General features: G+C 36.0%; 1 protein-coding gene across 1 annotated transcript in view; it reads right to left on the bottom strand.

Moving 5' to 3' along the window:
• Positions 1-2,610: 2,610 nt before the first annotated feature.
• LOC138716544 (enhancer of split mgamma protein-like) overlaps positions 2,611-25,067 on the bottom strand; it is a 78,646-nt gene continuing 56,189 nt past the window's right edge. The window contains exon 4 of the mRNA XM_069849700.1: positions 2,611-14,885. Coding sequence (XP_069705801.1) covers positions 14,406-14,885 — 480 coding nt within the window. The 3' untranslated portion in view covers positions 2,611-14,405. The remainder of the gene's footprint in view (positions 14,886-25,067) is intronic.

Raw genomic sequence — 25,067 nt, 5'->3', positions numbered from 1 at the left:
TGAATGACATTGTAAGTTGTTATCCTGTACTGAACTGTCATCCGCTCGGCAGTATACCTATGGACAGGGAGGTTGAACTCAACTGACATTTTTTTTTTTTTTTTTTTTTAATATTAGTTGAACGGCATGTCCCATTACAATAAAGGTAATACTACATGCCTTGCTACCTGTATGTTTGCAATATAACACATTATGTCTCGTTTCTGTCACTCTCTAGGCGTATGTAGATTTGTTATTCTGTTGTGAAAATTTGAGTCTTTCATTATATCTATTGCCTACTCTTATCTATCCTAGATTAAATTATCCTAAGTTTACTCGTCTAAATTTATAACATTGACATAATTTATGAATGTGTGCACATGTTCTTGCATTATTTTAAGCTTTGTGAAAGTCCACTTGCCAGTTTTCCTTAACATTTCCCGCTGGAACGCTAGTCTTTCTTTGTCCAATTTCGGGCACTCGAAAAGGAGGTGGTCGACGGTCTGTTCCTCTGCTCCACACGCACACGACGGGTTGTCCCTCAGCTTGAATCTATATAAGTAAGCACCGGCTTTTCCATGTCCAGTTAGAAAAGTTGTGACCTTTCCATTAAGTGGAATATTAACGCGTAACCTCTCTTTTACTGACATGTACGTACGTCTGTGCAGAGTACTGCCTGCTGAACACGTTGCCACGTCTGTCACGCCAGAATATTAACAAATTTAGGCATGCAATTCTATTTAATTTCACGAAAACGTAATAGAACACACAAATATGTATTTAAACTAATATTAACTCTTTGCTGGATATGCCACCGATGTACAGTAATTGTTTGTTACTAACGATATAAGCAGCATAACGCGAATAAAATAAGAGAAGAAATATTTTTCTTGGGAAAACTATCAAGTTTGACCCTATGTTATATGGACATTTTTTGAACATGTAGACAGTCCCCGACGACTGTGAAAAGGACGTCATTTATACCCCTTAACCCTGTATTTATTGGTTCACTGCTTCTGCCATTTTATAAGTCCTTCTTCCTTAACTTCACTAATGATAGCATTTTTAGACTTCTTGCTGAAGAGTTGTAGATTAACTTGATGACATCTTCTGCTGGTGTTTTCTTGGCCAATTTATCAGCCATTTCGTTACCGAGAAATCCCACATGTAAATACATAATCCTATGCTTTTCTTTAAGGAAAGCCTATAGAGAAAATATGACATTAAAAATGGATTTTATTTTGAAAATGGTTCCTAATACCCTACTCTACATGTTTCCAACGTTTCAAGTACGTAAGATCCTCCTCCTAATGACGTATTTAAAGATTAGTGCTCTTGAAGTGTCGACTTTAAAGTCATTTTTCTCTGTTATAATATTTTGTGCATTTCTTTTCATTGAAATGACTAAGATTTCTATAATTTTGTAGCTTAAGATCTGAACTTCTGTGTATATATTCATTACACCATGCTTAACAATTTTGTGCATGATTTTTTTTGTAACTCTCCAATTTATAAAAAAATATATGTGACATAAACAAGAAAATTCATAGTTCTCTTTCTAACATAGCAGTGGTGCTGTATAAAACATTAAGATTGATTGAATGAAATTTGTATGAGTAGAATTTTGAAAATTGCTTCATTTTTCTTAAAAAAATCGAATAACTGAAGTAATAAGTGTAGGCTATCATAAAAATCAAATTTTCATAACTTTATTACTTTGCTAAGATACATAATATGTAAACCAAAAATGGAAGCTGTATCTTAAACAAATTAGAAAATGTAATTTTTTTCTTTTGTCCTTCCCAAATACTCTTGATCCTACTTGGTATTTTTCTATTATGTAACTGTGGTGAGAGTTACTTTTAGGAGATGTGAGGTTATTTGTCTGCCTGTATAAACTGCTAATAGTCTTCCCTCTTGCCTCTGATTGAGGTTCTGGCAGTACATCTCATTTGATGATATGTGTCACAATAATTGATTGTACGCATCTGAAGTCTGATTGGCGTACATATAGTTAATCGACTATGTATGCAATGAAGGGAGAAAGGAACTGGCCACTTTATCCAAGTACCTCCTGGCCTAGTTGCCTCATAAATGCCTTGTTGGTATCACTTGTGAGGTTCAGACCTGTCTACGAACAGTTCACTAAACAACAACAGTCTTCCCTCAATCTTGATAAGCAATTTTCCAAGTGTCAATTGCTCCTAGTATTGCAATTTGTTCAGCCTGATTGTTGAGACATTCATACTGTAATTTACTTTTCACAGTATGTGTCAATGTAACGTGTCTGAATATCAGCACCCGCAGCTCCTACTTTTAAGGAGATATTGAAGCAATATTCCTCAAAGAAGGCAAATGATTGAGATACAATGATAGCGTTGAGAAATATTTCAAAAGTGCTAGCCAGTGATGATAGATGAAACTTGTAAAAATGTGAAACTTTGTTTATTCATCGGCGGGAAACCTCTAAGATTTGCAAGGTTGAATATGAAAATGGTGGTGGTAACAATGATAGGTTCTCGCTTCAAGGCTAAGATTGGAAGATATTCAATTTAAGGACGCTGATACAGGACTGAGGTTCGGCAAGTGGATTATAAGGCGTAATTAAATATTTTAATTAAAAGGACGATACCCCTTTCAAATATCAAATCTCTTTATTTAATTAAAATAATCATAAAATCTTTGCTACAGATAATGCATTCACAATTATTCATTTATTATCTTCATATAAAAATACTATTACAGCTGAAAGGAACCATAGTGTGGAGATTTCAGCATCACAGAGTGCTTTCACAAAGTTTACTTCTTACATAATGTTCTGGGGATTTATATTACAAACTAATGCAGAACATTATTTGCAGTCATGTTGAAAATTGCTACGAAAAGTAAATACGCCATTTTTGTAGATGTTTTATGCTGTACAATATATTAAATTATCTTAACTAGTTGTCTAGTGATATCAAATATCTAGATTAATATTATATAGTATAGAAGTAAACTTTATATAAATTCAGGAATTGTGGTTTAAATAATAATTTAATTCAATTCATAGCCATTATTATGTAGTTATTGTGTTTGGGGTCAGGTACATTATTCTGGCTCAAAGTTATCTTGAAAATTATATTTTATAAACGTAACAGAGAGTCAACCTTCCACCCGGCAAGTCCAAATAAAATTTGTGGTGTACAGGATTATGCTGGAGAAAGTTCTCACGGGGTACTCCTGTTTTCCCGCTCTCATTTTACCATTTCTAAATTAATTATCATCGCTCTTGGTGCAATAAAGATCCACTTCCAAGTGGTGAACTACGAGCAAAGTCGATGCGACAAAGCGAGTTACAATTTTAAGAGTGTCATGTGCTATTTAGAGGGAGCAGACATTTCCTTTTTTGTCTAATTATCTATGTTATTATTTTTCTCCTATTTTTAGATTGTTTTGTCTTTATTGGTTTGATTTGTAATTCCTTATTTTACTGGTTTTATTTCTTCAGAATTGGGTTTATTATTTTTTCTTTATTGTACTAGTTTGGGTGTATACACTGTTATAATTGCTGGATTATATGGATATGTTTTTAATTGCTTGTGATTAAATTTTAGAATACCAGGTAAAATTACACCATCGAAATTATTTCAACGAACACAACCTACTTTGTATGTGTAAATTTTAAACATGACTGCAATTACAATTAATATATTTTACATATTTAAAAATAACAGTTTTCTTTCAAATAAGATTCAAGAGAAAAGTGATTTGCTCTTAACTCATTACAAGATTAAATTCTGATCCCATATTAGAATCAATCTGTACAATATCCGAACTACCACTACAACAAATTGATACTACGTTACATGTACTACACATTTGAAAGACATCGGTAGTTACAGAGCTTCGATTACACTGTACTTACATACAAGCATTCTTCTGAACAAAATTTAGACATGGCATTTAAGGTTTTCTTAAAAAAATACATATTTATAAAAACATGCCAATCTACTACACATTCGTTAATGTAAAAATGTGCTCGGAAGCCACATCTATAAAAAAAAATAAATGTTTTTGATTACAGTCCTCATCTTTTTAAAATCGTGTGTCAACCAAAACTCATTTTCCTACTATTACGCTTAAATTCTGATTATTATTGTCCATTCGTCCATAGTTTGTCACCAGTAAATTTCATTAGTTTTTTTAGCATATCGAACATCTCCTTTATTTCGTATCAGGCCTTCTAATTTTTTACGTATTTTTTATTTTATGTGCATATCTAAGGTCTGTCTTACTATTTAATGTCATACCCTGCCAGTAGTCACGTTCAGTTGTCGTCACTATTAAGATCGGACACATTTTACTCTTTTTCTTAGCAAATTCTAGTGTCTTTATTTCTACATTTTGTTTCATTAGGCCTAGTCCCTTTTGCATCTTAAGCAGTTGTTCATTTATATGCCTTAAGTTCTATGCTACTCTTTACTTACAGATGTCAGTAAAAGTTTCGTCCCGTTAACATCATTATTAATAAGCAAAGATACTATTTTTTCTTTCTTCTGTCAGTCCCTTGTTCGTCTTGTGTCGTCTTCTCATTTGTGAGTTCAAATGTTGTATTAATTTATACAGGCCTACCTGTACATTATAGATAGTTTTCTTAGGTCATCATTAGTCATTATTTGTCAAATTCTGATCCAGCTCGAGTAAGATTCCCCGTCCTTGGTCCTATTCTTCAACTTGCACGTTCACATTAGTAGCTACTTTTCTTGAATCCTTATCACGACCGTCTGTCTGATCCGCCAGAGAGGTCCATCCGCACATTTTTGTTTCCCGTTTCACCGTCTATTTGATCTGTCCTGTCTGGTCCACTCATCTATCTGATGCGTCCGTCTGTCTTGTCCGTCCAGTTATCTGGTCTGTCCGTCAGTCTTTTTTCGTCTTCGTCTGATCCATCCGTCTGGTTATTTATCCGCCTGTTCCATTCCTCCGGTCCGTTCGTCCATCTGATCCATCCATGCTGTCCGTTCGTCAGCTCGATCCATCTGTCTGGTCTTTTCGTCCGCCTGATTCATTTTCCTGATCCAGTCGTCCGAGTGATCCATCAGTCTGATTCATCCGTTTTGTCCGTTCGTCCGTCTGATCCATCCGTCTGGTCCCTTAGTACGCATGCACCATCCGCCTGATCGTTCGCCCGTCTGGTCCATCTGATCCATCTGTCTGATCGGTTCGTCCGTTTTATCCATTCGTCTGGTCCGTTCGTCCTTTTGATCCATCCATCTGATCCGTTCGTTAGCGTGATCCATCCGTCTGGTCCGTTCGTCCGTGATCCATCCGTCCACTTCGTCCGTCTGATCCATCCGTCCAGTTCGTCCGTCTAATCCATCCGTCTGGTCCGTTAGTCCGCCTGCTCAATCCATTCGGTCCGTTCGTCCGCCTAATCTATCCATTCAATCCGTGTGATCCATCCACCTGGTCCGTTAGTCCGTCTATTCCATCTTTGTGATCTGTTAGTTCGCCTGGTCCATCCATCCTGTCCGTTCGTCCGTCTGATCCGTCTGGTCGTTCGTCAGTGTGATCCATCCGTCCAGTCCGTTCACCCGTATTATTCATCCGTCCGATCTGTTAGTTCGCCCGCTCCGGTCCGTTTGTCCGTTTGTCGCATCCGTCTCTCCGTTCATCTTATCCATCCTTCCTATCCGTTAGTCCACCTGCTCCATTCGTCCGTCTGATCCATCCGTACGGTCCGTTCATCAGCCAGGTCCATCCGTCTGGTCCTTTCGTCCGCATGGTTCATTAACCTGGTCCGTTCGTCCGTTTTATCCATGTTTGGTCCGTTCGTCCGCGTGATCCATCCATGAGTCCGGTCCGTTCGTCCGTCTGATTCATGCGGTTGGTCCATTTGTCCACGCGATACATCTGTCTGGTTGGTTCGTTCGTCCGCCTGATCCATTCGTCTAGTCCCTTCGTACATCTGATCCATTTGTCTGGTCCGTTCGTAAGTCTGACCCATTCGTCTGGTTCGTTTTTTATCCATCCGTCTAGTTCATTATTCCGTCTAATCTATCCGCCTAGTATTTTCGTCCGTTTTATCCATTAGTCTGGTCCGTTATTCTGTCTGTTCTATCTGTCCGATCCGTTTGTCCGCTTCTTCGTTAATTTGCAAAATGTGTCCAGTTTCATTTTTCTCTATGAAATACTAGATTTTCTCTATCGAAAACAGTCTCTTATGCAATTTTTTGTATGTTCTACGTCCACCGCAAGAACAGATCAAAGGTTGTTCCTACACTTTAAATTTTGAGAATTTTATAGATTTGACCTCGAATACAAAAAGGAATAACATAAAATAAATTTCTCCCAAAGGAATGTAAGGAATGACAGTTCACGTTCTCTTCTTGATCAATGGAGCTCGTGGAGTGCATTTCTTTCAATCTGGAAACTGTCTGGGAAATAATTCATCATTTATTTTACCTGATTTAATTATAAAAGCAGATTTAATAATTAATAAAGCCATGGCTATCACAGGCGAGCACGCAGTTTTACTTTCAGAAAGGATCCACGTTCATTTAGTTGTCTGAAGTTCAGTGACCTCTTATGTATCGACATAATTACGTAAAATTTGTTTATTATAACAAAATGCCAATTATATCAATGCGAATAAATAATTGGCTGGCTTGTGTACTGTTATTAGGATAAAAATATTTATCACGCGTAACTTAGCAAAATTTAGATTAAGGGATTAAAATCTGCACTAGTAAATTTTAACAATTGTCACTGAACAAAAGACATTTCATTTCAATATTTAAGTTTTCACAGTTTTTGAAACCTAGAAACAATTACTTAATTATTTTAATTTACATCTATAGTGAAGGTTATTTATAAAGACATGGAGAAGTATTTATTCAAATACCACCATCTTTTGCATTTAGAATGATTGTATAATTATTATTAGATTTACTCTTAAAGAACATGAAACTAATGAATAATTGGCTGTTTAATACAGTTTTTAATAAACCGCATGTCCCATTTCTTAATATTGTGTTATAGATGCTATATTTTTGTTACAAAAATGTACAAATTTTAACTGACGAGAAATAGAGGTATTCGAATAAATACTGGAGTATAAAATGCCAATGCACGTAATTTACATTGTCTTTTAAAAGTTGTTTCAAATGATTGATTACAGTGACATTTTGTTTTTTAAAACATACATTCATATAATCACACAACAACTACAGACTTATAGTAAGTCTGATGAAGTCAAAATAAAATCACTTCCCCATGCAATGTTTGCATATTTTATTCAGGTATCTAATACACTTGAAAATGCTTTCTTTTTCAAATCTATTCCATTGAATAATTCTAAGAGAGACTTGTTAAAACTTTGTACACATCTGAGATCACTGAGCCGTGTTGAAAGCAACGCACTAACAAGCTACAAGTTAATAAACCACCTCTCAAAAATAGAATCAACATCAGATTTATGAATTATATTATATCAGGAATATGTAACCTTCTGTCTTGAGAGAGATCAATGAAATTTCAAGTAGTGTACAATTATCAAAGTAATCTCACTAGAGGTTTTGATTTATCTAGAGAAAATCAAAACTCGAGTGGGATTTAATTACTATTACACGATTAGAAGAAAGTATATAAGGATTAGAGGTAACGAAGTACTCCAATACAATAAAATATTAATTGACTTACGAAAATACAAAACTGTCTTCAAATTTGTACCATCTCAACATTATGAATATTACGCTAATAGATGACAGTAGTGTTATGAATAGCTGTTTTCTTATCAGTTGTGCCAACTATGGAATCTGCATTGAACCCTGTGGACGGTTACTGGTCAAGAAAGCTTTGTTGATTCAGTTTCATTTTTATTAAAACAGTTGCATTCCACTTCAATTATCCCGATCCCAGTAATCAACATCACTTGACAGATGATTTTCAATAAATCTTAGTATTAAACAATCTCTGATACGTGACTATTCATAATATCATGTAGAAGAAGCTATAACATAACCTAAATAATATAAACGAGTGTTAGAAAAGTTTTAATTAGGGATGATGAAATAAACAAGAAACGTTTTAATTAACGATGATAAAATAAAAAATAAACATGAATAATTTTAAAAGAAACAATTATTGAAAGTAGGTACAATTTTCAAATTTGGATGTTTTAGTTGTTGGTGGTTCAGTTGATGTTATATTGGACGTGTGCGTAAAAGAAGTGAACTCGTTGATGTACATGGTGTATCCCTCAACTTATTCAGGATTTCCGAATGGTGCTCTTCATTTATTTGTAAATAGGGTTTCAGGGAAGATGCATAGCTGTGACCAATGATCTTTATTAATTCTTGTTCTTGAATGCCAATGTGAGTCATATTTGAAACTGCTGTGCATCGACTGGAGTGGTTTGTAATTTTTTTTTTTTTGACGTCCAGGCCAGTGCAATTTGAAATGTTGGCAAACAAAGAAACAAATGCTAGAGTAGTGATAAAAATAAACAAATGCTAGGGACGCGATAAAATTAAACAAATGCTAGGGACGCGATAAAATTGTGCGATAAGCAGCCATGATTGGTTGAAAGACGTCCTTTCGTACCGTTTTATTGGTCAAAAGTAGTGTGACGTAGTAAAAGTGTAATAGTCAGTAATAAATCTAGTTTCGTATAGTTTGTAACGAATTTAAGTGGCCAATTTTTATTTACAAACTAAATATATAATAACTCAACAGGACAATTAAGTATTGTTGCCATTTATAGACAATTCTGATAAGATATACAGTTGACATAGGGGTCAACTCATCTTTCGTTCAAGCTGTAGCGTTACCAACCACAATTTTTCTCGATCTCCGTCACTAAAATGGAAATTTGTCCCTCTCTCATTGAGATTCGTTGTGCATCTTACGTTCATTCTTTAGTGCTGGCAAACGCCATATTAAACTACATAATCACCGCACACCTACTTTTAAATATTTAGTGTTTGGTTTTTTTACCTTCACAGTTGATGATAGAAGAGACCAAAGAGTCCCAACTCCGAAAGATGATATTATGATGGTGATTGTTACTATGAAAAGAAAATTTGTGTTTCCCAATGTCTCTAGCGTATTGCCAAATCTATGTGCCTAAATATGCAAGATTTAAAATGCCTTATCAGTTGAAAGACCGTCGGGAAAATTGTAAAAAGAATTGTTGGGTTTTATATTATGAATATATTTGGTTGGTAGTTGACGCTCATAATTCCATGTTGTGATGGATTCGGAACTCATTGCTCCCGATTATAGGAGGAGAGAGAGGATTATAACTAAGAAAGTCAAATTTTGATTAGAGTGAGTAATGACGGTAAATTTTGCTAAGTCTCTAGTTCTGTTCAAGATTATTTGAAAGATAGACCTAAATAAATACGACATAGACAGCGAAGAAAATCATTCTAAGGTTATTTCATCTTTAAAATCTTTATTATGGCTATTATAGCAACCATTAAACGCCTAGAAATACACATTCGTGAATATAGGGGAGAATCGGGTAGTATCGGACGTCTGGTAATATCGGACAGTGCGTTTCTTTCATCTACCACCATATGGTAGTACCTGAATGACATGGTTACGTTTCTCTATGCGACATCACAAAAACGTAACCATGTCAATCAGGTACTATCATCGTGTGGTAGATGAAAGAAACTCACTGTCCGATATTACCCGATGTCCGATACTACCCGACTCTACTCTAAGTTAAATTTTTTGTAGATATAAAATTGTTTGTGATTTTTTAATTTTGCTTCTTATATGAAAATTCTATGAAATCATAAATAGTATAATTTCTTCAGTTTAATTGTAATAACAAAGCAAGAATCTTCAGTTCTAAATAAAAAAAAAATTGTAACGCGAAAGTCCATGAAGGTCCAAGGTGAAAATCATCCAATCAGTACGGGGGGATGTATGGTCAGCACTATAATATCCCCAACCTTGGCTTATTTACCAAGCAATTCTCACTGTATGCATTGATTACGATGCTTGCTCGACACCGGTCCCATAAACTATCTAAAGTTTCATAATACAAATTCTTCTACCATGTGGACTCGAACCAGCGCTCATTCAGTTTCTCTAGACCTTAGACCACACATCTACGGTGCGGAACTCAGTTCTGAATTGTCTCAAACATGTTTGACTGAATTTGATTGGTTTATGAAGCTAAATATATCAGTCATACGTAATGGTACATACAAGAATTTCATTTGAATCTCTCAGAATGCTGACAGTGACTTTTAAAATTGTCAGAAAAGAACTTCTAGAAAAATTCTCTATACCTGATATAATATTTTAAGCTAACTTAACAACTGTACATTATATAGAGCACTTTCGCCCTGCCTATTTAACCATTTACTTTAAAATATACACAAAATAAAACAGTAACTCCAAACGTAACATTAGTGCATAGTACTATAAATTACACAAAAAGTTAGGATATATATAATACTAATTAGTCTGCCATCGGGAAATGCTCCAGAGATTTGCATTTTTACAGAATGACTTTTACAATATTGAATTAATTATACAGGGTGTTTAAAAAGTATCGTATATTTTTACAGGATGTAGCATAGGTCTGAACTAAAAAAAAAAAGTTGCTATAAAAATGTGTTCGGAAATAAATATCTATTGAGATATGGGCTATGCTGTACTGCGGCCTATGATCGTTATTCGTTTAAAAACATAAAACAATTGTGCATGTTTTGAGAGGGATAATATCCCTCAATAGAAGTAAACAGAGAATGTAGTAGTAAACAAAGGTCCAGGATACTACGGAGTCTATCATTTTACTTGTGTTAGTGTGAGTACATACAGTATTCAGTGATGTAGAATGTCTGTTTGTTTATGCATGACGGGGCACCACCACATTTTCTACTCCTCGTGCGACAATACCTAACCCGAAGGTTTAATGGATTGGTCGAGGAGATCCAGTAGCATGGCCTTTCCGATCACCTGACCTAAATCCTTTGGATTTGTGGCTATGGGGACATTTAAAGACATTGGTGTATATCACACCCATCGACAACGTACAGATTTTACAGTAATCACATAGAGCACCTTCTGTAGTGTGTACGTAACATAGGTGAGTATCGTAGACCACAAAACAGCATGGCCCATACCTCAACAAATATTTCGTCGTTGTTCCTGCAATAACTTTATGTGCAAAATATAAAATTGTGCAGTAGAAAGAAAAACACAATTTATTCATTCTATGACAGTAGTACATAGGAGGTTGTGAATTCTTACACTTTCGAAAGAGAGAAATATAATACATATAGGAGACTTTATTATTTGCTGTATCACTATTCAAGCTATTTAATAGAGCAAAAATCTGAAATGCGATAAATATGTCACATAGGAGTTATTGCAAGAACAAAGACGATTTGTTTCCGGACACATGTTTATAGGAACTTTTTTTTTCTCGTTTAGACCAATGCAACTTCCTGTAAAAATATGCGACACTTTTTAAACACCCTGTATATACGTGTGTTTCTTGCCAGTTTGTGTGCAAATTATACTGAGAGGAAAACAGACGTGTTTAATTATTTCGACACACTAAAAGAAATGCTTAAAATAAATATTGAACACTTTTTTAAAAAACCTGAACAATTATACCTTGTAACTTGTACAAGTCTGTAATTTGAATTAACTCTTCTAAAGGTTATTGAATTTTTGCATTAAAAACTTAAACTAATTACTCCGAAATGCTGTATACATCCTCCACAATATGGTTAAATTGTGCATGGTTACTCATTCATTCGTTTAAACATGCTTATCTATAATAGTGTTTAAAAGTAATGGACTTAAATATGATCGGTGGATTGCAATGAACATAACTTTCCAACCACTTGTTGAAATTTAATTTTTTTTTTTTTTTTTTTAGCGGTTCTGCCCTTCGATCTTCATGCTTGCCTACTGTACACAATACTGCACTAGTCTAAGGAAATTAACAGAGTATGCAAATCTTTCTGTTTGAAATGACAATATCCTGAGGATGGAACTGGGAACTATCGAAACAATGTAAAAATTAGCCCTCAACAAAGCAGTTGCAAAACTACAAGCTACTTCGCAGTGTCTTTTTGATACAGTAGTTGAGAGTTTGTGGTTTATGAATTTATTATGGCTATTATAACAGTTACGTTTGGGTTTACACATGAAAGTACAAATGCAAAATATTATTTTATAACAAAAACATCATAAGTACAACGATACAACTTGAATAAATCACAATAGAAGCCCCATCATCTTGTAATGTTTGAGGTAATATAATTATAAACATATTATGTAAAGCAAACAATTTTCATTATATTTCTTGTGCATCCGATGGTGTACAGAATTTTTAAGGAGTAAAAATGGAAATTATAATTCGAAATTTTAACCTCGATACCGCAGTCAAGACAGGTATTTGAAACTGGAAATGAAGTGTTCTAGTTCATAAAACATTCCCGCGAGAAATTCGCAGTGATCATTTTCTTCTGGCTCCATTACAAATATTTCCTTTCAAAGCTGTTTCTGATGTACTGTATGAATATCTGGAAAACAAATTTCAATAGGTAGGAAATGAACAACACGAGTAGCGAAACTTAAATAATTCCAAGGACTATTATGGCAATAATGGATTTTATTTCATTGCCTGAATTTAAATGTTATATCTTCAACTGAATTCATATTTCATACGTTGTAAAGTAAATCACATTTACACAGGAGATTAGAATTAATTACATCTTATGTAGTGCGTATTTCCAGGCAGCTCAGTCTAAGTAATTCTGTAAAACAAAATCTATATTATTTAGAATTAAAAGCTCTATTTGCTGTTTCCGGACAAACAAGTATAGTCTTTAAAAGAAAACACCTTAATTTGATATAGAATTTGTAATATCCTATTGGATCCAGGCTGGCTTATTCCCTCAAAAGTTTACAGAGATGCTGGAAATCTGTCATTGTTCTTTTGTATAAAAATTAGTGATGGTCAGAGGGGATACGGAATAAAAAAAGTTTTTAGAGTTCTTCAGTTTTCCCTACCATATGAACTCCACTGAAGTTCTTTGTTGACATATTATTTCTTCGCCTCTCAGAGACTCTATATAAATTATACCTTAATTTGTACCGCGGCATCAAAGTCGGATTATATTACTCTGAAATAAAAACTTACATTTCCCGATGGCATTTTCAATATTAACACCACACACGTTTCGTTATTCTTCTTATGTCTTGGGAGCAGAGCCGATTTTACCCATCAAATTACTAACAATTCACCTCCACTTTAATCACATGACAAGACTAAGACATCTTAAGGCCACTCAAGACTAATACAATATAAAATATACAAAATAAATTGACACAGTTTTATTGGACTATATAAAGCAGACAATGAAAATGAACCTCTTCTTAGAACTGTTAACTTCAGCCTTGAAATCAAGCATTAAATTATTCAGTTCTTATTTAATAGCGGTTATTAAAATTCTGGAATGTAAGAAAGTTTATAATTGGTCAGTTTCACAAGAACTTGACGACTTTTAAACGCATTTAATTGTGTCCCCGCTAAATTGTAAAGATACAAGCATTTGTTGTTCTCAAAAATATAAAAATATGAGAAAACATAATTCCATTTGGTTAATTTATTTCACGGATTGTTTAGATATTCAGCCAAAGATTCAAATCATTTAGTTTTACTTCACAGTACAAATCATTAGGCCTAAATATAATTTAAATTCCAAAGATTACGAAACTGTTGCCTATAGACTTCTGTATGAGAAAGTTGAAAAGACCGTATTAGGCATTATCAATATTTTGCTGTCGTAATTTCACACTAAATATTATTATGTTTTTATATTTCACGGTCGAGGATATAAAATAAGTAAGATTTTTTTAAATAATAATAATTATTCTAATTACGTGTTGTTAATAGCTAAGAGGTGTGTGAAACACGAATTATTTTTTATAGTTCGACGGTTCAGAGAAGTTATTTTAGAAAATGCTACAAAAATTTAGTCCATACAAAGTGAATTTTCTAATTTAAAAATATTGTTATTTTTTTCTTTCGTCCATTAAAAATACTAACTGCACAAACATCGTCATTAGTTGAAGTGGATGAAATTAAACTGTTTTTTAAAAGCGAAGACTTCAGACCGGTGAGTGATTACAAAAGTCGAAAAGTAGCAATTCGATAGGCGATATGGGTGACAATTCGCAGATGGATTTCTTAACAGCGTAAAATTTGTTGCTGCTTCTTGCTGGTGGAGATTCAGCTGTACTTCTTGTTTGCTATTAATAGTCTATATTTGAGGTCCTTGTCGATGTGAGTGGAGGGTTTTTGCTTCAATTAACACTGTTTTTGAGCTCAACTGTACGAATATAACTCTTCTCTCGAAGCTGGTAGGTGGGTAAAACTCCAGATACTCACATGTGTGGCCCTTTTACCAAGGCCTCCACATGGGCTGCTGTTGTTGGTTTTGTCGGAGGTCTTCCTGCGACTTTCTGTTCGCCTGCACGTCCTTCATAGGAACAGTCATCAAGAGTCCTGTGATGGGCCGCGCGAGATCTTGGGCGCTGGGCGTCGAAGACAAGACGGGTTGCGGAGATCTGAAGTGGGCAACTGGGCTTGGTTCTGGGGAAGCCGACGACGGCGAAACGGGAGGGGAATAACAGAGCCTGGACGACGATGGGACTTGGACGCTTAGGGGTCCCGTGGGACTGTGGCTGGGTGGAGAGGCGCTGGACGACGGCGGCGGAGAATAGCAGAGCTTGGGTGACTGGGGCGGCACTTGGAGACTCAGAGGCCCGGCAGCGACGCACTGACCCAGGTGAGCAACGAGGCGCCGTCCTACTCGGGCGTCGAGTCCAGGGAGAGAGAGCAGGAACTGGCAGGCCTCAGTGGCGCACTGGCTAAACCCTGCCTGAAAAGAATAAAATTTTAGTGACCTTAAGTCAGTGATGTCAAAGCAAACGCATTTTTCTGACGACGTACACCGCGGGCATCAAGCGCTACTTACGGAAGGAGGAATAAGCAGCCTGTTTGGATTAAGAAAACAGTGGTGCACAAATTTCAATCGGAACGTGACATTTTATGTCGTTATTTTTATATGGCTCCTTTCTATTTGATATTATCTATATTGTCTGCAAAATAAAAGTATTTACACCATCTTCTTGATATTGCAGTTGTGTTTTAAACGTTAATAACATAATAAAGAGTTAAGAAGGAATATTCACATAAATTCCATAGTACCAACAACTATACTGTACTAAGTGAATGAAACATTCATTCATAGAGAAAGTGATATTCCAAAGAAAGAGACTGAGTATGCCATGATAAGTTGGAATTGATCTTGGTGGTATCTATAGTCTTATAAAAGTAATCAATGAACTAATCAAAACAATATTATAGTACAAAGCCAAGTTACCTAGGTACTGTATATGTTTTAAATATAACTAATATTACATAACAAACTCTTATCGCATTATGCTTTTAAGGTGATATTGGTGAGCAACTTCCTATCATCAGAATATTAAATTTTGTTATTTTCTCGAAACCTGCTGAAGCTACAGAGCTGACATTTTTATAACACATGGCACATATATTTTGCTTATGATGTAACAGTAGTTGGTTTGTTAATTCATTTTCTTACAAGCATTAATTTTCCATGCGAATATTTTCAAATTTGTAATACACTATCTTCAATAATACGTATTTACGGTATATTAGATTTACTACAACATTGATTCAGTACATGTAAGGCTAGCTACTAAATAAATAGGCCTATATCTGAAAATTTCACTTCTCTATAAAAAAAGTTGAAAAAATATTCCTTTTGAATAAAAAATCAAACTTGTGAAAAATGAGCATTAAAATTAAAACTTACAAACTTACATTCTTATAATGCACTTATACTTCTCAGACACATTTAAAAATTAACATGGATACAGTTTTAATAAGTCCTCTTCCTTCATCCATGGAATCAGTGCTGGCCATCCCTGTATATAGCTCGACCAAGCGGCATATACTACCTCACTCGTCTGTCTCTTTCCTTTCAGCTGTAAAGCGCTCAGGGTCTCCTGAGCTCTAAAGAGTGCACTTGCCCCTATGGGCATTAATTGACATCACTGCCTTAAGTTAACCGGCTTCGTTAAAAATAGATTTTGCACTTCAGGAAAGTAAACTTTGGTATTAGTATTTATTGCTACATACAATACAAAATAAATGCGTATTCTGGACATAGCGGACACCCGTTTGAGCAAGCTCGTGTTCGGAGACAGTTTTGTACCAAATGGAACATAACAAACATTCAATAAAAATAATATTACAACTTTTTAAAATTTGGACCTAAATGTTGAAGAGAATATATTATACTCGGTTTAGGACAAGGGATATGGCGTTATTTTCGTCAACGAATTGCGAGTTACTGTGTACAAACAATGTCAAAAGAAAACATAGAAAGCTTTATATAAAATGAATGTTGGTAAGAATAATATTGTTTTTTTTTATTATGTGTAGACAACATTTTTATAACATTAAAAGAAATCTTTCCTCAGAGATTAGTTAATTTGTTAAAGCAGGCATAAAGAGCTTAATTTTAAAGTATTGAGAGCTATTAATATGGCATTCGAAAGGAAATGACATTGAGAATTACACCAGAAATAAATATATATGAAGGGTACACGGGAAAAACGAACAATGTCACATTTCCTTTAAGGGTGATGTCATTATCTAATTCACCGTATTACTACAAACATTAGTGGTATTTTTACCAAAATTGGTAAAGGATAATTAAAACCACGGATACACTCATCATTTCCTTTATTTCAAGTAAAAACACCAATAAAATTTGCAGTAATATACTGAAATAGATCAATATCTCACTCTTAATGGAAATGTGACATTGTTCGTTTTCCCGTGTACTCTTCATATCGTTATAACAAGTACAAAATTTAATTGGCTAGAAAGTAACATTACTTGTTTCAGTGATAGGAATAAGTTATACGTCATCCACAGCTGTGAAGTAACGGTTAGAATGCCTGATCATGAAACGAACGGACCCGGGTTCAAATTCTGGTTGGGACAAGTTACCTGGTTGAGGTTTTTCCCGAGGTTTTCCCCTCAACCCATTACGAGCAAATGCTGGGTAACTTTCGGCGCTGGACCCCGGTCTCATTTCGCTAGTATTATCATCTTCATATAATTCAGACGCTAGATAATCATAGCAGTTGATACAGCGTCATAAAATAAACCAATAAATATAAAGAATATAATCTTGAATGATGTCACGATAAGATATTAGTAGAATTGAACCAACACAAATAATAGTATGCATTCTGTAAAGGCTTGTACATAAAGCAATAGTTGTTGTTTAGTCAACTGTCCAAAGACAGATCTGAACCTCACAAGTAATACCAAGAAGGCACCACTTATGAGGCAACTATTACAGGAGATAATGGGGTAGGGATTTAAGTGAACTGAAAATCAAGAACAGAGTTTTAAAGTGTCAATTTTGAATGATCTAAATTACGTTGTTATGTTTTAAAGGTGGGAATACCGATCAATTTAAATGTGGTCGAAAGTTAAATTACGAGTATAAGAGCGTCTACAAAAGGTATATCTGTAATGAATGTAGTTGTGACACCGGATACAAAATTGTGAAGTCCACGTTACATGGATGTAAATGTTGACATCAAATATATCATATCATATATCATATCATATCATATATCATATCGTATCGTATCGTATCGTATCATATCATATATCATATCATATAGCCTATCATATCATATCACATCACATCATATATAGGCTATCATATCATATCATATTACACTAGTCGCACTTCAGATGCATCCAAACAATATATTTAGATGTACATATCAGTCAGAACATCATTCAGAGGATAAAGCAATAGAATAATGATTTATATTCTTCAAAGAACACAGACCGAGTCAAACGTAAGGGATCGACACTTCTACCGTCTCTCGGCACTACAAACTGGCAAGCAGATCGCCAGCTTTCGCGGATAACGTTCTTCCCTCTTGAAATTGAACGTTTCTAAGATTTCTGTTGCTTCCTCAACTAGTTCTTGTGCTTTTTGAATGTTTGTTATGAATCTTGGGAAATATAATTCATACCTTTTTCACCTCTCGCACCTGAAGTTATAAACATTAGACCTAGCAATAACTTCTCGGTTCTGGCTGTTTTTCCTCTTAATTTATAAAATGAAGAAGACATACTACAGGTTATCGAAATTCGCGACACGCTACTGAATCCACTCGGACTGTACAGTGGTTCATCAGTTCCTATATTTTATAATAATAATAATAATAATAATAATAATAATAATAATAATAATAATAATAATAATAATAATAATGTATGTATGTATTTATTTATACTGCAAGTGGGCAAGCACCCGGTGGCAGTGGTATATACAATATAAACAATACACAATAAAATTATAAGCAATACACAATAAAATTTACAATACACAATAAAATTTTACAACACATATACAATTTTATACACAATACAATAAGAATACACAATACAATTTAACCCAATAATAATAAAACATAAATAAAATACCTAATTTTGCAATACAACCTACATAATTATGTATAGGTCCTACATAAGTTTCAATAGTCTTTCACTTTGCTCTCATCTCATTCCCTGTAGTGGCACTATGACGCATTTCATTGACACTTTAGCACACATTTCACTGACACTCTGTAACACATTTCACTGACACTATAGAACACATTTCATTGACGCTATAAATTATCACTGATCGGAACTATTCACTGCACTGTAAAACCATAACTTCACTGACTCACCTCGCTTCACTGATACAACAGTTCAAATAAGTCAAATAATTACACCCTTATGCATACTTATAAACAGAACTACATTTAAACTAAACATTTCTAGTCTAAGGCCCTCTTACACGCTATTTTTAAATAATTTACAATTCAAACCAAGGAAGTAAACTCGTCAGGCTAGATAAATACATGTCACCTTAAAAAAAATAAATGTTGAATGTCACCTTAATTTTAATTTGCACTTTATACACAACTTTTTAAATAATTCTTGAATCTCCTTAAGGAAGGACAGCCCTCAAAGACCGCTGCAGGTAGGTCATTCCAATCATTTATAGTTCTATTTAAAAATGAGAATTTACCTACATCCGTTTTCTGTTTCCTACATTTGATTTTAAAATCATGATCGTTCCTACCATAGTACGTTGGCTTTTCTAACCGAGCCGTTATGTCTACCCATTCTTTCTGACCTAGATGTGCTCTATACAGTGATGTTATTCTAGTTTTCCTACGACTGTTTTCCAAAGTTTCCCATTTAAGTTCTTTTATCGTATCGTTTCCATCTTCTCTTTTACCTTTAACAAATTTAGCTGCCCTATACTGGATTCTTTCTAAGGAATTTATCTGATATATTCTGTATGGATCCCAACATGTAGTTCCGTATTCCATTAACGGTCGCACTAACGTTAGATATGCTATTTCCCTCGATTTGGGGCTAGCCTTTCTCAAGATTCTCATAATAAAGTGAAGTGCCCTCCATGCTTTACCCGTAACATTATCAACATGCTCTCCCCAAGAAAGTTTGGAGTTTAAATACACTCCTAGGTATTTACAACATTGTTCTTGCGGAATTACAACACCACTGAATTCGTAATTAAGACTAGTTTCCTCTCGGGTTTTACAAAATGTTATAGATTACAAAATGTTATAGATTAATAATAATAATAATAATAATAATAATAATAATAATAATAATAATAATAATAATAATAATAATAATGAGCAGAGAATGTGCAAATATGCTATAAACAACAACGGAGAGCGTTACCGCAACTCATTAACACAGGACAATAGTGGCTTGTTGATGGGCACTGTCATCAAGGTTATACGCCAAAATCGTGGCGGTGACACGGAAAATGGTCGCTCTCCTGTGGCGTAAATTTTCCTTGGTTTCATTCGGGTTAACGCGAGATTCACACGGGGAAATATTAAGCATCCAAGTCCGAGGATGAAACAAGTCGTAGGAACGACGTATTTCTATGTCACGAAACGACATATTCCTTACGAAGCCATTATGGTTCAGCGATAGACCTCCTCCTCATTACAAAGACAGGGCATCGAATCTCTCTATGTAAAACGCACGCGTGTAAACACAAGCACACGACTATTACCAAGCAATTTCGAGGTGGGACTTAATGTCTGAACAGCAACCAATTTCCGTGTTAGAATCCTCTAACACGGAAATTGGTATGTATACTCATATATACATCATTGGAGCATGTTTACAGAACGTAGGCCTAATGGAAGATGTTTTAAACAACTGCTCTGAAATTGAGGTAAGATTTTCTCATTTTGCTCTAATAAATAATTCACTAGTTATGCAAAAGGTTTTACTTGTCAGACTGTAGTGTTATGAGACGGCAGGGGTGCCGTTCCTTTTGGTTTGAATTTCCTTGTATAATTAGAAATTTGAATAATGTAAATGACAAATGCTTCAATTTTATAACCCAAACCAGGTAGTGTGAATTGTTAAGAACAGAATGGTTAGAGGTTGCTTTTCCACGCCAAAGACCCGAAATCAGATCCTTGCAAACTGAAGTGGAATTTGTGATTGACATAAAAGTAGGCAGTTTTTGGAAAATATTTATGCAGGGCAGTGCTGTAGTTGGAAACAAATTTTAGGGAGTACTGTTGAAATGTCCTTGGTTAGACTAGACTTTGTATAGATTCGTACTGCGTTTCTTTTCCAAAGTTACTTCTGCGTCATGCAGTCGCAGCCACAATTGCATATAAGGCAAGAAATTAAACGCTGACACTGGTGGCCCAACACTTTTTAGGAACAGAAATCTAGGAACTCTCTTACTGGAAGAGTATTCCTTTTCTTAGTGCAGATGTCGTTCATTACAGTAATGCTCATTCACATTCTTTAATTGAAATTTGACTAGAATACTATTATGATATGTAACTGGACCCAAGATTCATGAACGCACGAAAATTCCCTCCTCTAGCAAACTGTTAGCATTACGCCTGAGCGAGTTTTAAAATTAGCGAATCAGTGCAGCAGAATTCTTGAGGCACCACATCATAAAATTAGTGTTGTGCGAAGGCACATACACAAGTTTTGAAATTAGCGAATCAGTGTAACAGATTTCTTGAGGCGCCATGCCATAAAGTTAGTGTTAATTACTTATAGAAATATCACGGCGGTATGCAAGCTCGAAATTAACAAATCACAACTACTGAAGTGCCAGACCATGGTTTTCGATAAAACAACGAATGGACGAACGTTCAAGCAAAGGATATGAGATGCCAGCCGCTACTTTTATATCAGATATCAAAATCAAAATGTTTTTCAAATAGCTAACATCCTCCATTTAAAATATATTGAAGGTTATTTATACATAATTGAAATATTTTCGAGTCTAATTTTTTTCCGGTACAGTAACAGCGAGTTATTATTTTAGACGGTACGGCTTACCGACCCGTACCGGCCCAACTACAGCACTGGTGCAGGGTATTCCCATTTACCCTCCTATAATTCCAAAATTTTGCTAAGAAGTTCTGTTATCATCATATTTCTAGTAAAATGTGGACCCAGTTCTCATGCGATGTCATGGCAATGTCTGAGATGCTAAAGTGATTTAGGCCTACACTTCTATCGCATTGCTCTTGGAGAAGGATGCTTGGTTTAATGTTGAAGATTAATGTAGGCCTTACTTGCTGATAAAAATGTCAGGGTGTATGTAATTATATGCTATGGAACATTAGGACTATCATAATAAAATTTATGCGAGACTGGAACAGATAGAGAAGAATAAACCTGATAGATTTCAAGAAGGAAAAAAAAATAGAGGTAAATTATTGGTCAGATTGTCCTGGAGTAGCCATAAAATAGTATTGCTTTCTCAGTGAAGGGTAGTTAACAATTCGGCTTGTGTTGGTAGGTCCATATAACTTCTGTAATTGACACTACATTATTGTGTATTCTACGAAAATAAACACTCGACTGAGAGCTTTTTTGTTTTGTCAAACTACAGTAGAACGGAGCTTCGATGAACCTTAATAGAGTCGCAGCAAATTATGTGTAGGAGCCTGGGATTGGACGATTGCCCATTCAGTGTCGTGAAACGAGTGCTACATTAAGGCATATCCAGACATAAAAACAACTCGGACATAAAATTGATGCTAAGTCCCCGAATCTGTCAATTAACTACATAATGATAATTAGTGACACCATCCCGAAACTTCTTCAGACGCTCTCAAATGGAGCTTATATCGCCACTTTTATTGTCGTGAGTTTTCTAAAAGAGACCGTTTACAATTTTATCCACAAAACCTTTCATACCATAAAATTTAAGCGGGTTGACATAAAACACTACAACGGAGTCATTTGAAATCATCTGCGCTTCTAACGAACGCGGTTCGGAATCGGAGGCTAATAACAACAACCCTGAATCACGGTTATTGTTGCCGGCAGGAATAGATGAAGAAATTTTTCTTTAAGACTCTTGGTGGAAATCGAACATAAAAATCTTCCGAAGAACTTTGGTTTTCTAATGAATGCCAAGAAACCAAGAGATTTTGTGACCCTTCTAAAGATCACACGAAACAATAACGGCTTTAAGCTGCAGAGTATGATATAAACAACAACGGTACGCCTGTAATAAACACGTCGCAGGGACGTATTAATGTCATCCAAGAGGGTTTGAATGAGTATACAAATTCAGGATAAGGACCGGGCGACAGTTATGCGACTCCACGGGGCAAGTATCTTATTTTAGTGTTATGGCTTACCTGTCTTTGTGGCTAGCATTTCTGCCTGCTTAGAATACGTTAGGTACCACATTCGATTTAATAAAACGTTCCTTTTCTTCAGAACGTAATTTTGTTTTAAATCCATATTATTATCTCCTTCCACTCCCTCTTCACTGTTTATGGATTTATTACTAGTTGTCCTTTTGCTTCGTTGTTGCACAAGATTATCTAGATTCAGATGTCATTATGTCCAACTATATCGATATTTGAGAAGGTAATTTATTTAATGTAACGTATATTGATTTAGATACGAGTATAATGCTTAAACAAAAGGAAACGTAACGGTCAAGACTTTCCAAGTCAAGAAAGAATACGATGACGATGATGATGATGATTACGAATGACAGGAGAAACAGATGAAAGGACAAAAGGAAGAGAGGAAAAACGGATGGAGGAACGGACGAGCAACTAATGACAGGACAGAAGGAAGAAAGGATGACAGGACAGACGGAAGAGAGGAAGAAAGGATGACAGGATAGAAGGAAGAGAGGAAGAACGGATGACAGGACAGAAGAAGAGAGGAAGAACGGATGACAGGACAGAAGGAAGAGAGGAAGAGCGGATGACAGGATAGAAGGAAGAGAGGAAGAACGGGTGACAGGACAGAAGGAAGAGAGGAAGAACGGATGACAGGATAGGAGAAAGAGAGGAAAACAGATGACATGACAGAAGGAAGAGAGGAAGAGCGAATGACAAAACAGAAGGAAGTGAGGAAGAGCGGATGACAGGAGAGAAGGAAGAGAGGAAAAGCGGATGACAAAGCAGAAGGAAGTGAGGAAGATCGGATGACAGGACAGAAGGAAGAGAGGAAGAGCGGATGACAAAACAGAAGGATGTGAGGAAGAACGGATGACAGGACAGAAGGAAGAGAGGAAGAGCGGATGACAAAACAGAAGGAAGTGAGGAAGAACGGATGACAGGACAGAAGGAAGAGAGGAAGAACGGATGACAGGACAGAAGGAAGAGAGGAAGAGCGGATGACAAAACAGAAGGAAGTGAGGAAGAGCGGATGACAGGACAGAAGGAAGAGAGGAAGAACGGATGACAGGACAGAAGGAAGAGAGGAAGAGCGGATGACAAAACAGAAGGGAGGAAGAACGGATGACAGGACAGAAGGAAGAGAGGAAGAGCGGATGACAGGACAGACGGAAGAGAGGAAGAAAGGAAGAAAGGATGACAGGATAGAAGGAAGAGAGGAAGAACGGATGACAGGACAGAAGAAAGAGAGGAAGAACGGATGACAGGACAGAAGGAAGTGAGGAAGAACGGATGACAGGACGGAAGAAAGAGAGGAAGAACGGATGACAGGACAGAAGGAAGTGAGGAAGAACGGATGACAGGACAGAAGGAAGAGAGGAAGAGCGGATGACAGGACAGACGGAAGAGAGGAAGAAAGGAAGAAAGGATGACAGGATAGAAGGAAGAGAGGAAGAACGGATGACAGGACAGAAGAAAGAGAGGAAGAACGGATGACAGGACAGAAGGAAGTGAGGAAGAACGGATGACAGGACAGAAGGAAGTGAGGAAGAACGGATGACAGGACGGAAGAAAGAGAGGAAGAGCGGATGACAGGACGGAAGAAAGAGAGGAAGAGCGGATGACAGGACAGAAGGAAGAGAGGAAGAACGGATGACAGGATAGAAGGAAGAGAGGAAAACAGATGACAATGCAGAAGGAAGTGAGGAAGAGCGGATGACAGGACAGAAGAAATAGAGGAAGAGCGGATGACAGGACAGAAGGAAGAGAAGAAGAACGGATGACAGGACAGAAGGAAGAGAGGAAAACAGATGAAAAGGCAGAAGGAAGTGAGGAAGAGCGGATGACAGGACAGAAGGAAGAGAGGAAAAGCGGATGACAGGACAGAAGGAAGAGAGGAAGAACGGATGACAAAACAGAAGGAAGAGAGGAAGAACGGATGACAGGACAGAAGAAATAGAGGAAGAGCGGATGACAGGACAGAAGGAATGGAGGAAGAACGGATCACAGGACAGAAGGAATAGAGGAAAAGCGGATGACAGGACAGAAGGAAGAGAGGAAGAGCGGATGACAGGACAGAATGAATAGAGGAAGAACGGATGTCAGGACAGAAGGAAGAGAGGAAGAACGGATGACAGGACAGAGGGAAGGGAGGTAGAACGGATGACAGGACAGAAGGAATAGAGGAAGAACGGATGACAGAAGAACGAATGACAGGACAGAAGGGAGAGAGGAAGAACGGATGACAGGACAGAGGGATGGGAGGA

The sequence above is a fragment of the Periplaneta americana genome, chromosome 16, assembly GCF_040183065.1.
Source record: "Periplaneta americana isolate PAMFEO1 chromosome 16, P.americana_PAMFEO1_priV1, whole genome shotgun sequence".
NCBI classification, from domain to species: Eukaryota; Metazoa; Arthropoda; class Insecta; order Blattodea; family Blattidae; genus Periplaneta; species Periplaneta americana.
Note: the sequence above shows the minus strand (reverse complement) of the source record. Positions and strands in the feature narration are given on the sequence as shown.